Source organism: Triturus cristatus, chromosome 9 (genome assembly GCF_964204655.1).
Source record: "Triturus cristatus chromosome 9, aTriCri1.1, whole genome shotgun sequence".
Classification (NCBI taxonomy): Eukaryota; Metazoa; Chordata; class Amphibia; order Caudata; family Salamandridae; genus Triturus; species Triturus cristatus.
This window is the reverse complement of record NC_140592.1, coordinates 135,185,073-135,200,308: the sequence shown is the minus strand read 5'-3', so window position 1 is coordinate 135,200,308 and position 15,236 is coordinate 135,185,073. Positions and strand designations below refer to the sequence as shown.

The 15,236-nt window shown below is 42.4% G+C and overlaps 1 protein-coding gene across 2 annotated transcripts in view; it reads left to right on the top strand.

Annotated features, from left to right (window-relative positions):
* Positions 1 to 15,236, top strand: part of LOC146797519 (inter-alpha-trypsin inhibitor heavy chain H3-like) — a 415,853-nt gene that overhangs the window by 68,097 nt on the left and 332,520 nt on the right. For both annotated transcript variants that reach the window (XM_085624536.1, XM_085624537.1), the window contains exons 5-8: positions 1,443 to 1,605; positions 7,792 to 7,902; positions 8,639 to 8,767; positions 8,856 to 8,972. In XM_085624536.1, the coding sequence (XP_085480662.1) occupies positions 1,443 to 1,605; positions 7,792 to 7,902; positions 8,639 to 8,767; positions 8,856 to 8,972 (520 nt within the window). The remainder of the gene's footprint in view (positions 1 to 1,442; positions 1,606 to 7,791; positions 7,903 to 8,638; positions 8,768 to 8,855; positions 8,973 to 15,236) is intronic.

Below are 15,236 nucleotides of genomic sequence, written 5' to 3'. Positions count from 1 at the left end.
CAGACATGTCTCCTACAGGATCCAGTCCTGTATTGTCACCTGGATCATCATGGAGTCAGGAGTCTTCTGCTTTTTGTGTTTCTGAAACAGGAAAACATGAGGCAGCCACTGGAAACTTGGAGACCAGTTTGAGTTTATGTGTGCTAGCAGGAGTCCTTTAGTATTCTTTTTACTGACAAGGCATACTTCTTTATATATAGTCTTCCCAGGTCAATAAAGTTTCTAAGGAAGTGGAGGTGAGGTGCCAGTCTTAAAATTCTGTGATTAGGATCTTATGAGTCTTACGAGTCTTTGATTGGAGAATTTCTCCTACCCAGTCCTTTCTAATTCATCACACTATGCCTGCTTCCTTTTGAAGCACCTCCTCAATGGTTTACTGTAAAAATTCACAGACTTCCTAAATCCAAAATTGCTAATCCACACATAAAAGGTTCTGTCTCTCTCTAAACAACTACTCTATTTATATGAGGTCTCCTTCTTCTGTTAAGGCAAAGAACTCATATTTCTTCCAGCTGGAACTAGAGCCAGAAAGACTAGGAGGACCCTGGAAATGAATGGGAGTAGATCCGCATTAACCCCATTTAGCATAGAATGGAAAATAACTTTGAACCGTTTGATAGCATTTTCCCAAGTGAAGGTATACATTAAGGATTTTAACTGTACCTAGGCCTGTTCATGAAGAATCTAGCTTAACCTAGAGGAAACAGATTTTAGATATTTCACCATTGTGAGGGCCCATCATTTCAAATATGTAGTGTACCACTTTTTGAGCCCTCAGGGCGTACAAGGCTCACTTTTGGGGTGATTTATTGATATATAAAGATAGATTTTCCTATGTTGCAAAGGCACTTTTCGTTTCTATTTGTCAATGCAGTACTTTTAAACCGTATCCCAGCCAGAGCACAGTGGTCATATATGTGGGTGATACAAATACACAGAAGAGCACACATATGACCATTCAATTCGGATGCCATTGGTGCATTTTCTGCACCATTAACCAATGCCTTATATGAATGCTATGTAAGTCAACTACGTAAATCCAATGCACAGTGAATGTTGGGGGGAACAACACTATTGTTTAGGAGCGGTATCGTGCATGGAGGCTAAAAGCTAGTCAAACAAGACAGGAAAAAATGGGTGGACCATGACAACATAGATGATTCTACAGAGGGGAATTACAATATACACATAGATCTTTCAGCTATAGAGCTGCTGGTGGAGTGGGGTGTCTTGGGGCATGGTGCTGGTGATGTTTGTCCTGCCTGTTGACAATGTCTACTTGTTAAAAGCAATGCAGTCTAATCCTTCATTAGTAACTTTAGCTGCTGAGGTCTTGCCCAACAGTTCTTAAGCTATGATTAGCTTTGATTAGCAATGTTCTGAGGTCTGTCTGGGCTATTGCTGGGGACCACACCTAAAGTTCTATTTTCATTAATGTGTAGGGCTTCTGGACGGAAGATGGAGAAGTTTAAAGTTTCTGTGAGTATTGCCCCATCAGGCAAAGTTACATTTCAGCTTACATACGAAGAGCTGTTGAAGCGAGTGTTTGGAAAATACGAGATGCTCATTAGAGTGAAACCAAAGCAACTCGTCGATCAGTTCCAGGTAACTACCAGCTATGATGTCCTAATTTCGAATTTTTTTAATCTAATAATAGTGTCTACTTAAAGTACGCTTCATTTGGGCATTATCGTATACTATCATTGAGTGCCACGTAGTGCAAAGTCATTCTCACACACATTTTTCCTCTCTGGCCACTTTCCACCCACTTGTATTTAGTTATGCTTGCAGTACCTGCAAATAATAACCTATACCCATGGCGAGCATGTACTGGGCTCAGTACTGTGGGCACATGATCTGCATATTTGCCATGTTTTTGCTGGCTACTGGCCACATTCATTGCTCATTAATCCTGCCTCCAAATCCCACTGGTTTGGCTGAGGCCACATCCTGGATGTACCCTGCACAGACATGACCATTTGCTATGCCCCCTAGGTAACTGTCCTGCTATCGCCAATGCTTTCAGGGCCTATCCGGTGCTATTCCATGCAAGTACTGAAGATTTTGAACATAAAATATGCACACAACACCCTGTTTGCACTACACACTTTTCATTGATGTTCTGTGTTCAGTACCCATGCCCACAGTACACACAATCATATCGTTTGCCATTGGCATGCTGGTAATATGCACACAAATTACACCTTGCCCTGGCTTGTACACACTATCCTTACCGGCAGTCCCCAGGCCCACAGATCCTGGAGAGTCAAAAGTCCACATATGATTGGTGAGGCTTTGTCATCCTGCCCGTCATTGTGTTCTAATATGTTCTGTGTTTTTCTATTGTGCGAGGCCATGATATGTGCTGACCTTTGGCAGCAGCGTCCAAGGCGCAGCTGGCCAGATGTTTCATCCAAAGTGTACCCATAACCATTGCCCAGGGACTGAAGACTGATGATGACTGATTATAATTCAGAGGAACAGGTCATACCTTATCTAAAATCAGCACAGGAACCCCATTGTATTCAATAGCTACAATTGATTCCCACAATCCTTTGACAAGAGGTTGCAATTCTTGAAATAAGTAATTGCTACTTGAATATCTGGAGCTTTCATTTCAGGACTGACTTGTGTCTAATTCCAGAAGAATGGCCTTCTTTTCTTTATTAGAAAGTGCATCAGTGATTCACTACCTTTATGTCAATAGTTTACAATCCAATTAATTAAAACATGTCCTGTTCAATCATTTTTGGCTTATTGGCCATTGAAGTGAAGAGAATGAAGAGCTAGCATGTGTCAAACACTACCGTTCATCTTGTGCTTCTGGACGTCAGGCTGGACCCATCACCAGGCAACAGCTAGCCATCTTCCATAGGTCTCCACCGCCTCATCTGCCTCTGTCATGCACAATCCAGATTGCTACTTACATGTAGCAATCTGGTTCTGGTTCTGGTCCCGCTTGCTCTAACTTTTGGGCCTCCATAAGACACTTTTCTTCCACTGCCGGTCTACCAGAACTGATCTGCTTCCCTACCGCCTGTTCTTTTTTTCTCCCCTCCCCTCCCTTCCCTCCCTCCTTCCTCTACTGGGGTCCTGATCCCCTATATTTGATTATGCAACTATAACTAAAGTAACCATGCAAAGCTGCTATCTTTGTTATTCCCTACTGCGGAAACCTGAGCAACATGGCTGATGCTCGGTGAAGCTGCTAGACAGCTATAGAAGAGATTGGCCTTGGTTCACCCCCTCGACCATCACCTACCCAGGCATAGTTCTCCTCGTCTCCACTTTTTTTCTCCCTCCACCCCCTCCCTCCAGCGAACTGCAGTTAACTTTTTTCTTTTTCCTGTGTTCTTACTATGCTCTTGTAACGGATGTAATTTGTAACTTGTAACACAACGGTCCTCATGTAAAGCGCACTGATACCTCCGGGTCTAGCTAGCGCTATATAAAACTCTTCAAATAAATAAATAAATGTCCTTATAACTTGTTTTGGGATCCATCGTAACTGTTGTAGCCAAGGTGTAAAAAACAAATACAATGTAAAATGTAGTTTTTCAAAACCTTGTGTATGCGTAGAATGTTGTGTACTTTCGTCACAAAGCAGAGACATCAGACCTCCTGAGAGGCACGGCTTACCAAGGCCCTCATTATGAACTGCCCAGAGTGGTATCGAGCGGGGATATCACTCCAGGCAACTGCAAGTTTTCCTATGTCTGAAATTATCAGGCTCTCTAACTCCAGATCTGATCATTCTGGGCCTGGAGCAACTGGACCATGAACCCTGTGAGTAGCTGCGTGGGTGGCCAGCACCTGCTCCACCAGACCCCACCCACCGTCATACTTCAATGGGAGGGAGACGAAAAAGCCCTCCCAAGATGAAGTAAAAGAAACTCTATCCTCCCACCATTCCCACTGCTCTCAACCTATGCAGGGCTAAAAAAGGAACCCACACAACATTTACCATCTGGTCCAAGAATCTGGTATATATTAATGGATGTGAGCATCTTATTCCCATGGAAAAGAAAATAAAACATCGAGAATTGGACCCGAAATTCCTGGGTCTCTGTGGTATTTTCCCATTCCAGGGGAACAAATCTTAATCCCTGTTAATTAACGGAGTTGCAAGTGCAGGACTGTCTCTCCCAGTGTCCTAGAGCTACAGTGGGCTGCACAAAGAGGGCAAAGACATGCTCATCAAGCTCTCTTTGAAGGTGGGCCTGCTTCATCACCTTTGTTCATGGACACTGATGCTCCATGCCAAGAAAGGTATTGTGCTGCAGGAAGTTAATCACTCCCACCACCCCTTCCCCCATCTTGATCCAGGGAGTACATGTTCTAGACTGCCTAGTGCTTTGAGCATCTCTAGGATCTCAGCCTTTTCACATCCCACAACACTCCCATCACGTTACCCATAGGTGTATGGGGCTGGTTGCAGTACGTCAACAACATCTGGGCATCAGCAGTGTGTGGAGGGGTGGATATTAAGCAGTGGTGGGTCCTCCGCTAAGGCGAGGAGTGTCGCCTCACTTCTCGCAGAGCAGTGTAAAAGAAATAAATAAATGATAATAACATAGGTTATTAACATTTTATTTTTAGTATCCACCAGACGCCAGGTTTGGGCGGTGTGTGGCCGGGCTCCTTTAAACGAGGGAGGAGGAGTGATTGCTGCACTCTAAAGTGTGCATGGCGTTTTGGCTGGAATGCTTGGCCTGGCCAAACAGTCATGCACACTTTGCATGTTCTCCACCCAGGCTGCATTACAGCCTGGCTGGAGAACATACCCAGACTCCCATTCCCCGCCTGAGCCGAGAACCGCGGCGCTCAGACCAACCACAACGCTGCATTGCAGCATTGTGATTTGCTCTGGGGAACCTGGGTGCTTCCTTCTTACGGCGGAGCAGAGGGACAACGTGCGAGAAATGGAGAAGAGACACAGAGATCAACTAAGTGAATTTCTTTATTATTTTTATTTGCACTGTGCCAGTGGAGCAATACCTTTATAAGTGATTCAAGGCAATGGTGCTTCCGGTTTCCTTTACAACCCCTAGAAAAGCGTGTCAAGAATCATTTGAGGAAAAACATTCATGTAATGTTGTCCGTGAAAGGCACCATTGCATAGCTCCATTAGGGGGCATACTTCGGGATTGGGAAAAGAGAGAAGGCACTTTGGGGCACATGTTCAAGGGGATTGCGCCACTGGAATGTCACTTGTTTGGCTTTCCGGTGGCACAATGCCCTGCACCATATTTAAAAAGCGGCATTCAGCCACTTTGCATGAGTTGACGCCTCTTTGTAAATATAGTAAAGATACCTGCGTGAAAGGGGCGTGCAACGGGTGTTGCTGTGGGCGTTCCACAGCAAAAGTGATTGCTTTTTTACGCTGCCCCAGATTTACATGGATCTGTAAATCTGAGGTAGTGCCAAAAATGAACGCCATGCATAAGTAGGCATTAGATTGGCAAAACGAGGAGGAAAACTTTTATTTCTCTTCATTTCTGCTTTTTCTTTGTGTGCTTCAGCATGTTTTTTTTGCAGGAAGGGGTCTCGTCCTGCACAAAAACAAACATTAAATAATGGCAATTTGCTGCTTATATGTGTGCCGCAGTGTGCAACACTCATAGAAGTAGCAAATCACCATTATTGATTGTTTATGTGCAGGAAGGGACACGTCCCTGCACATAAACAATCATCCCGGCAACACAGACAGCCTTGCACTATAGCGCAAGGGTGTCTGTGTTGGCACTAGGCAGCTATTTTTAGCGCAAGGGACAGCACAGGGGTGCACCATATTCTTGTAAATACAGCACAACCCTGCATTTTTTAAATAACTCAGCACGGCGCTGTAAAATGTGCTGCAGTGCCACACTGCATCATTTCCTTGTACATATGTCCCTGTCGTATGTAAAAGAGAAAGCACAATGGGGGTGCAAGGGGAAAGATGTCATGGTGCAGCTGTACCTGAGCCCGTTCCCTTCAACTGAGTGTCCCTACATCTTGGGAATTTTGGTCGCCAGATCGCCTCTTGGAATGAAGCTGGAGGTGGGTGAACAAGCTGTGCTTCACTCCCAATTGATAAGCTCGAGAACCCATTATATTTGTGAGATTCATTTACTTGGTGCATTCCGTCTTCATCGATGTTCCTCCTCCACCTCCTCCTTGCCAAGCAAAGTGCAAGTGCAGTAGGAGTTGCTCAATGCCAGAAGGGCAATAAAGAGTGAAGTCTAGAGCCCACAGCGACCTCTGATGGGTGAAAAAAGTAATGCTCCCAATATAACATGGCAACCTGTCAATGAATCCAGTAAGGAGTTAAAGCAAGCCTACATGGTTGCCAGCAAGTTCCAGGGCTTCCCTGTTTCAAGGTGAACTGACTGCGAGGGAGTGTATTTTAAGACTACATTTTTTTAAAATTCTTTTTGTGCAACACTCTGAGTCACTGACATTTCCCTATTCCTGCTTGGATTATTTATGTGTTGTGCCTGTTTTGCCTTGACTTTTTTCTTCTTCTGTTGTTGTTTGCCTGATTTATATTTTGCATTTTAAATTCTGCACGTATGTATTTATTTTTTCAATTTTTGTTCGCGCTTTTTTCGTCTTTGACTATACCCTGTTTTTCCTCTCTCGTTCCTTCCCAAGCTCCCAAGACCTTCTTTATTTTTTGGGCCTTTCTCTTGGTATACTCTGCAAACCGTATTCTTACGAAAGTTAGTTGCCGTCGGTGCTTAATTTGAGCCATGATTTTTGGTGCTCAGCACGGCCAGTTAATTGTTAAGATCAGCACTTATACAGTCCGCCACGTGGTGGGGCTGTTCTAATTTTGAGATCAGTACAACAGTTGTTTAATAATTAAATATGCATTAGAAAAATGACTACTACTATAATTCTGTAGATTCGGGTAGTCAAAATGTCCACACTTGAAGGAGTGCGATGGTTAGTAGTTGTGTTGGTGCTGTCATTGGCAGGACTAGCAGGGCAATGGGTGAGGGCTAGATGCAGTGGCCTCCTAACAAGGACCGTGGCAATTATTTTTTTACAAATGAAGCCCTGGACTCGATCTTAACATACCTTCAACTTCCATTAGAATGTGGTAATGAGAAACTTAAGGCTGCCACTTATCTTAAGGGAAAAGAAGCAAAGAGACGGGGCAACAGGGAGAAAGAACCCTCTGCTAAACAGTAAAACAAAAGCAGGTGGAATAAGGGGAAGAAAGAAAGAAGGGATGATGTAAAACCATAGGAGTGGAGAAAGTGAGAAGGGGGCATTCAATAGGAAAGAATGTAATTTGTTAGCAAAAATATGCATGTATATGGTATTTCTAGAGCGTGAAGCTATCCAAATGGCAGTAGGGATTTCTTTACAGGACCGACCGAAAGTTGGAAAAAAAATATTCTAGAATTCTAAATAAAAAAAAAAAAAATAGAAAGCGATTTAAATGAGCTGTTTCTGATAAAATATTCATATGTATTGATTTACAACCACCCCTCATAGATTCTTATATCATGTATCAAATACATACCAGGAGTAATAGAGCAATCACCGTGCAGCACAACTCTAAAAAGGGACGTTCCCGCCAAACACAATTTACTTCTAAGATAATGTGACGCTCTGGATGGGTTGTTGTACTTAGTTCTGACTGAGTATATGAATCAATCACATCATATTCATGTACTTACTTCTTTTGAGATGGTTGTTTTATATCCTTCCCTTTGCTTTAGTCTTACATTTTAAAACTGCTCTCCTGTGAAAAGATTGTCTTTAATGTATGCTTCTGCTCCTTCCTACACCATTTAGATCGAAATTCACATTTCGGAGACACAGACCATCACATTCTTGGAAGCAGAGGCATCCTTTTTGACTAATCAATTAAAAGAAACTGTGAAAAAGTCCGTCGCAGGCAAAGAGGTGAGAAAAAAAACTATTGCTCAGGACAGGAAGTGAGTTTTCACTGGCAAATAGATATAGCCTTGCATAAAATAACTCCACAATGGTGTAATAGTAGATATGGGTATTCCTACAGTAGGCAAGAGCGACACACGCACATACGCGTGCGCGCGCCCCCCACTTGTAAGTTTAAGTTTGTGGGTATTCACAAACATATTAGTGGGCTATTCTGACTTTAGTGATAGTAGCAGGTATAAACCTGTCAAAGCCTGGAATAAATACCAGTCGAGGGTGGGAATGTGCTGGAAACACCTACATTCGGTGGGGATGCTGGGAGACCTTTTTCATGTGGGAGAAAAAGTGAAACCGCAGCCATTTTTACACAGTCAATAGCCCACTATTTGGAATCAACCTGCAGAAGTGTTTCCGCATAACATGGCATAAGTATGAATCCAGAAAATATTTCCAGAATAACTATTTTAAAGCTTTTGGTTATGGAAAGTTGGTCAACTTTGTAAAGTGTAACATTGCAAACTACCATAAAAATCTTTTTGAAGTTGTGACGTTAAATCCTTCACAACTTCACTCACATATAACTTAAGCGTGAGCATCTATTCCTGTTTTTTTTAATTTATAGTTGCAAACCCTACTCTCTGAAATGCAATAAATACCACGATCAGTATTCTGTATCAATCACATTACATGTATAAAGCATGGGCGATGGTGACCACAACATTCTTCCCGCCTTCCTCTACAGGGCCATGTCTCTTTCAGCCCAACAGTTGATGAACAGAGAAGCTGTGCAGAATGTCCCACATCCCTCCTGGATGGGGACTTCCTCATTAAATACGATGTTGACCGAACAAACTCTGCAGGCGAAATTCAGGTACATTTTTTAAGGTGGGTAGCACATGGTAATATTATTTTCACGTAACTTTGTTGGGTACTTTGATACACTTTTTTCTGTTTTATAGATTGTTAATGGGTATTTTGTGCATTTTTTTGCACCTGAAAATATTCCACCAATACCCAAGAACATCATATTTATAATTGATAGGAGTTCCTCAATGAGTGGGCGCAAGATTCAACAGGTGAGCTTTCTTCAATTTTCTTAAAATAATTGTATATTTATGGATTTATCTCTTTTTAATATATATAATGGTGATGAACACTTAACAAAGTAATACTTCTTGGAGAACTTAGCATTTATGCGAGTAAACTGAATGATGTGTTGTTTTTTCAATGAAGCTGCTGAAACGTTTGGTTCAAGAGGTGGAGAATGAGTTTATGAGCAAACTATATATTTAGCACGTGAAGACACAACATCAGTCTTCTAGGGAATATCTCTAAGGTCCATATCCTGGCACTAAAAGAGGATCCTAAAAAAGATCATCTCATGAAAGAAGCACAGGGATAATATTTAAAGAGCAAAGGTGCTTTAGACTCTGACACAACATCTGTGTTGGCGACAAAAGGCTGAGGAGTAGACTGCTCACACAGGACCTTACATTAAAGGAGTAGAAATGAAAATGTTCTGCCAGTAGTGAACTAATTTACACAAACTTGGAACTTGGGAGGAGAGATTCAAATAAGAGCTGAGGAAAGAAATGGGAACCCTGGAACAAGCGGGGAGACACAACAGCACTAATTGTAATTGTAATTGCATTTATATAACACTTACTACCCCTGACGAGTCATCAACGCGCTTTTTTCGGTGAGTAGCACACTACTCCGGAACCCAAAGAGGATTAATAGTGAGTTAGGATCGGGAGATATGAAATTAATTTGAGCGGTGGACAAGTGAGTTTGTTATTTAGATTGAAAAAGGATAGTGGAGGGATAGAAGAGGGAAGGGTTTGCATTTATATAGCGCTTGCTATCCCTGATGAGGTGTTGAAGCTCTTTTCGGTGGGAAGCACGCTACTCCGGAACCCAACATGATTAGTGGAGAAATGGTATTGGGAAATATGAAATAAATTTGAGCAATGGACATGTAAGTCTAGTAGTTAGATTGAAAAGTATAGTGGAGGGATAGAAGAGGGAAGGGTCTATAAAGCATTATTTTTGGAGCTCATAGCATGGGATGGGCTACACTTTTTTGCATATTGGAGCGAAGATCTGGTACTAATGGGCCACGTGGAGACCCAGGCAAGAGTGAATGGTCAATGCAGGTTTAGAAGGGAAAAAGAAGATTAAATATAATTGAATTTCAGTTCACTCAATAGGATAGTCACTGTGTACTGTGCTACCACAGATCAGAGGATTATTTCCTTTAAACTGCTTGCCTACTTTTTAAAATTTCCATATGGAGATTTTATTACAAATATTTGTACCTTCATAGATCATGTCAACTTTTCAATACACCAATCTCCTTTCTCCGTCATTACTCCCTATCACTGCGTTGGAGTTTACATTTGTGGAACATTAGTCTTAATTTATAGAAATCACGAAATAACCATAACAACTTGTGGTCTCTGTGAGAGCATTATTCTGCATAAGTCCAGGTGGTCATAGTGGGAGGAGCATGTCTAGCACGCTGACCTGCTGGGCCCCAGTGTATGAGTGCAGTTCTAATCTCAAACATACAGTTGAACACTGCCACAACCACAGAACTGCAAACAGCATTGGGCTTTTCACCTCACCAGTTCATTCATATCTGCTTCCTACAGCCCAATTTCAAAATTATGTAATACGTCGTCCCATAGGTATGCTATTGGGTCCTTTCTTAATTCTCAGGCTTGTTCCCCTCTTAGCATCACAACCTCAGCTTCAGCCCATTTCACAACTTCACTCATCCATCTGGTAAATGAGGGCCATCTCTCTGTCATCCAAGTCATTGCTTTCACCCTCTTAGCCAGCATCAGCCCTAGATCTAAAAAATGTTACCTACCTTCTTTAGGCCTCAGATGCTCAAACAGATCCAGTGAACAGATCCCGGCTTTACAAGCCCTTCCCTGCTTAAGGTAGTTGCAAGATCTATGGTTCTGTGCTCCTAGTATCTAGTGGTTAAGGGACAACTCCACACCACATGCAAATTATCTTCCACTGGGGAATTACATCAGGGGACACCAGGGTTTCTAAGTCAATTATCTTATTTAGTTTTTGGGACTTAAGTACGTCTGATGAAGATAATTGAACTGATAGTACTTAAAAAGGGGGTTGCTAGAGACCTTCTGTGTGTACATTAGAACTGCTTCCCACTCTTTGTTTGCTAGTTCCCTTTCCTAAGTTAGTTTTACAGTTTGCCTAAGGTTGATTTTCATGATTTTATTTTAGACTTGTAAAACTAAGTGCCAGCTCACGGCCAGCTCCCATCATGAATAGGAGTTGCAGGAGATCAGGTTGCGGTGGCTTTTTTGCTCTAGTGTCCATTTACTGTTTAATGTGTGTACTAATGCCCCATATGCTAACAGGAATTGGCATTGCCAATAGGTCTGAATTTAGACCAATGTTGTATGGTACTGTGAAGAGTTACATGTAGATAGCATGGGTATGAATATGCTTTTGTGTAGAAGCAAAGAACTGTAGAATAATATTGGTATAGGTTAAGAATTGAAGTGACAGTTGCACTGTCAAGCCAGACCTAACATTCTTTATAGGTTAATGACTGCCCTCCTTCCATCTGTGCTGTTGGCTGAGAAAAACACCAAGAATGATTTAGTCAAAAACACTTTAACAGCATTACAGTGTCATGTGTGCCCCTGAAAGTTCAAGCTAAGACAGCTGTATAAAAATTAAAATAATCAGAGCTGAGTGGAGAGCAAGCACTTTTTTGTGGATGCACACAACTCCATGTACTCTTGGTTCCCAACATGCGGGTGGAACTAAAACCCCTCTCCTGGTGATTCTCACATAACTGACTGGCAACAGCTGCGGTGTGAAGCTAGACCATAACATGCTTAGCTGTGGTACACTAGAAAAAATTAATTAGGGCTGCTATGATTCAAGATAATATTGCTATTGTTTTGTTGACAGTGCAGCACATGTTTACACAGTAATATGCAAAATCCTGCTGAAGGGCCACCCTCTATGATTCCTTCCATTATCTGTGATCCAAGAGAGGGTGTATACGTCAAGCAGGACTAGCAGCCTACATGTATCCCATCCTAAAGTATTGCAAGATAATAAACAATTACGCTACAACAAGGCATACCTCTGCCATAGCTTAGCATTGGAGCTGCCTTGTAACACTTTACAAAAGCAGCTTCCAATTGAGAAAAGGTAGGAAGAATACGTTTGGTGTCTCTGGACTCACAATTTAAAAGCACATCTTTTTAGTGAAGTTCTTTTTTAGATAGCAGGTCTGAAAATAACACTTTTAGAATGTTAAGTAATTAGGGGTTGGGCCCTTTTATACACAGCCAAATTGGGCCTCATCAAACTTTTACCATAACCAGAGTCTGGCTGTGATCATTCAACCATCATCTTTAGAATAACCAAGCCAAGAAAATTAACTTACTTGACCTGGCTATTTTAAAGACAATAGTTGAATAATCACAGCCAGACTCTGGTTATGGTAAAACTTTTAGAAAGTTGGCATTTTCTTACTTTAACCATTCTGTGCCTGCCTGCCTCTGAAATACACGTCTGGGTTGTGTGACAGCATGGCTTTGTAAATTCCCTTGAGACTGTCATTCAAAAGGGAGCTGAGGTGTGCCCTGCATACCCTGATGGCTCATTACCAGGCTGACGGGTCTTCCTGAGCTAGAGTGAGAGGGAGTAGCTGACACTTGCACCTGAATTGGGCTGTGCCTGTCCCCACATAAATAGTTGCATACCCCCCTGCAGTGTGTATGGAGCTAGGGAAAGGAAGGGCAGGGGCTTGTGCACTACAACTTCCTTTCCTTGAAGTTTCCCTACTTCAAAGGCCAAAATGGGTATAATTACTGGACCTCTGGTACCATATACTCAGAACCCTACTAGAACCAAGGAAATTCTACCAGGAAGAAGAGCTGTTGTGCTGCCTGGGGGGACTGCCACTTTGCTGCTTGCTTTGCTGTGTTGGCTTGCTGCTTCTTCCCTGGGGCTGAGAGGACTGAACTTGACTCTCTATATCCTGCAATTCTAAAGGTTCTCCAAAGGCCTGTTGGGCCTCCTATTTGTGAAGTCTCAAGAATATCAAAGACTTCACCTGCATCTTGCTACCAGCACCTGGGCTCCTCTACTGTGAGTCCTGCTGTGCCAAGCGGTACCAAATCCAGTCCTGGGCTCTTGGAAGTGAGTGTTTGGTGCTGCAACCCAAGACACGATACCAGCACAACGACATTGAAGTTCTGTTCAGAACTGAAGCATTCCCTGTGAAATTGCGGCATCGCCGCTGCCCGCACCAAAGCCATGGAAACCACTTGCTGAGTGCGTGACGCAACAATTTCAGCTTACAATGCAGCCCCAACTTTGCCGACGCAGCACCTTTTAATCACTGATGTTGTGTGAGTTCTAGGCAAATTATCGCCGACATTTGCAACACACTGTCCCTGACGCATTCCCAGGGCTGCTCAGCTTTTCACCAACGAAGCATCGTCTTAGACAGTGACGTACCACCTCCGTTTTTCAATGCATCATCTCCGAGCATTGACGATTTGCAGAAACTATCAGTGGGTCTGCGTGACTCCTGCATCCAGCCCATGCTCCATCGCGGTTGGACTGGACATTTGGATTTGACCCAGTTAAGGGCATCCAGATAGCCCAAGTTGGAGCTATCGATTCCTAAGCACTGCAATTTGATTTGATCTTGCAAAACTCATATCTTGACTTGTGTATATTGAATTTTTGTCCTTTTGGAATTGTTGTACTCAGATAAATATTGCCTGCTTTTCTAAATTGGTGTGGAGTACTTTTGTGGTATTTTCACTGTGTTACTGTTTGTGCACAAATACATAACACATTGCCTCTTTAATTTAGCTTGACTGCTCTGTGCCAAGCTGCCACAAGTTACCACAGGTAAACGTTTAGTGTGTACTACACTTACCCTGACTAGGGCTGTGGTTCCTACTTGGACTGTTGCTGGGATTCTGCTCATGCACAGAACTATGCACAGGAAACCAGGACCTCAGTGAATTGTGGTGTACCAAAAACTCACCTCAGTACCCAGAACCCCTATCCGACTAGCATCAGTGTCTCATTCGTTCTCAATATCATCTTGAAGCTACCAATGATTAAACAACCCAGAACAAGCGACTTAGAGTACTCTCAGGATTGGTGGGAATCAGAAATACCTTTTCGTTATTATTCTCATATCAGTCCACAACAAGAGTAATCAGAGACACGGAAAAGATTAAAATGTTTATTTTTAACTACGTGCTCTAAGGTGCAGTACTTTGGCGAACATAACCAGACAAATGATTAGAAATAAAACCATCAGCATTGTTAAAATTCCATAGAAAATGAAGGGAGAAATCATATTAAAAATGATAGTGGAAAACCGGTCCTATAATACCTTGTGAACCACCCTCCCTTCACTAGTAAACTAGTTTTATAAACTAATAGAAGGTCTCTAGGTTTGAATGGGGAACCCCATACCTCAAAAATCAGCTTAGGTGAATCACATCACATGATCAGCTTTGTTCTCTGTGTCTGGAAAGGTTTTCTCCAAGTGCCTGAATCATGCATGCATATGCAATATTAAAGGCACCCGAGTTTCAGATATTTGCAGCTGGGTGCTTGTTGTGTCTAGAGCGTGGGCCGATCAACCTGAATTCAACAGCATACATTGTTATTTGACCTTGTGAACAACAGACCATTCTTATGTGAAGAAAAAGCAAGCAAACAGTTTTACTTGTAATAACAGCTACCTGTAGTGTTGTGTGCAAAAAGCTGCAAAGTTGCAAAATGGCGTTTAACTTCTAAAGCGCTTATGCTAACATAGCAATGTGTGCACATAAAACCCTGTCTCCACTACAGGACTGGGTGCATACCTCTGATAACCAGAAACCCAATTTCTAACAAGAAGCATATAGCTTGCTTACATTTTGTGTTCCTAAATGTGGCGTTTTCTGCCCAGTATCCATTGGTATAAAAAATATGGCATTCTAGGGACACCTTCTAAGCTGTTCCAGTTAACCCATAGAGGGCCTCATTTACTATATTTTAACGCATGGCAGTGCAGCAAGCCTTCCTGCTGCACTGCCGAGTATCAAAATAGAAGGGCAGGCATGCGCCGTATCTACAAAATATGGCGCATGCCTGCCCTTCTCCTCTGCGCACAAACAGTAGCTGCACGCCAATGCAAACACCTTTGCACCATCGTGCAGGGATGATTGTTTTTGTGCAATCATTAAAGGTTATTTGGTCCTTCTATGTGTACTGCAGAAAGCAACACACATAGAAAGATAAAAAAACGAGGAGAAATAAAAGTA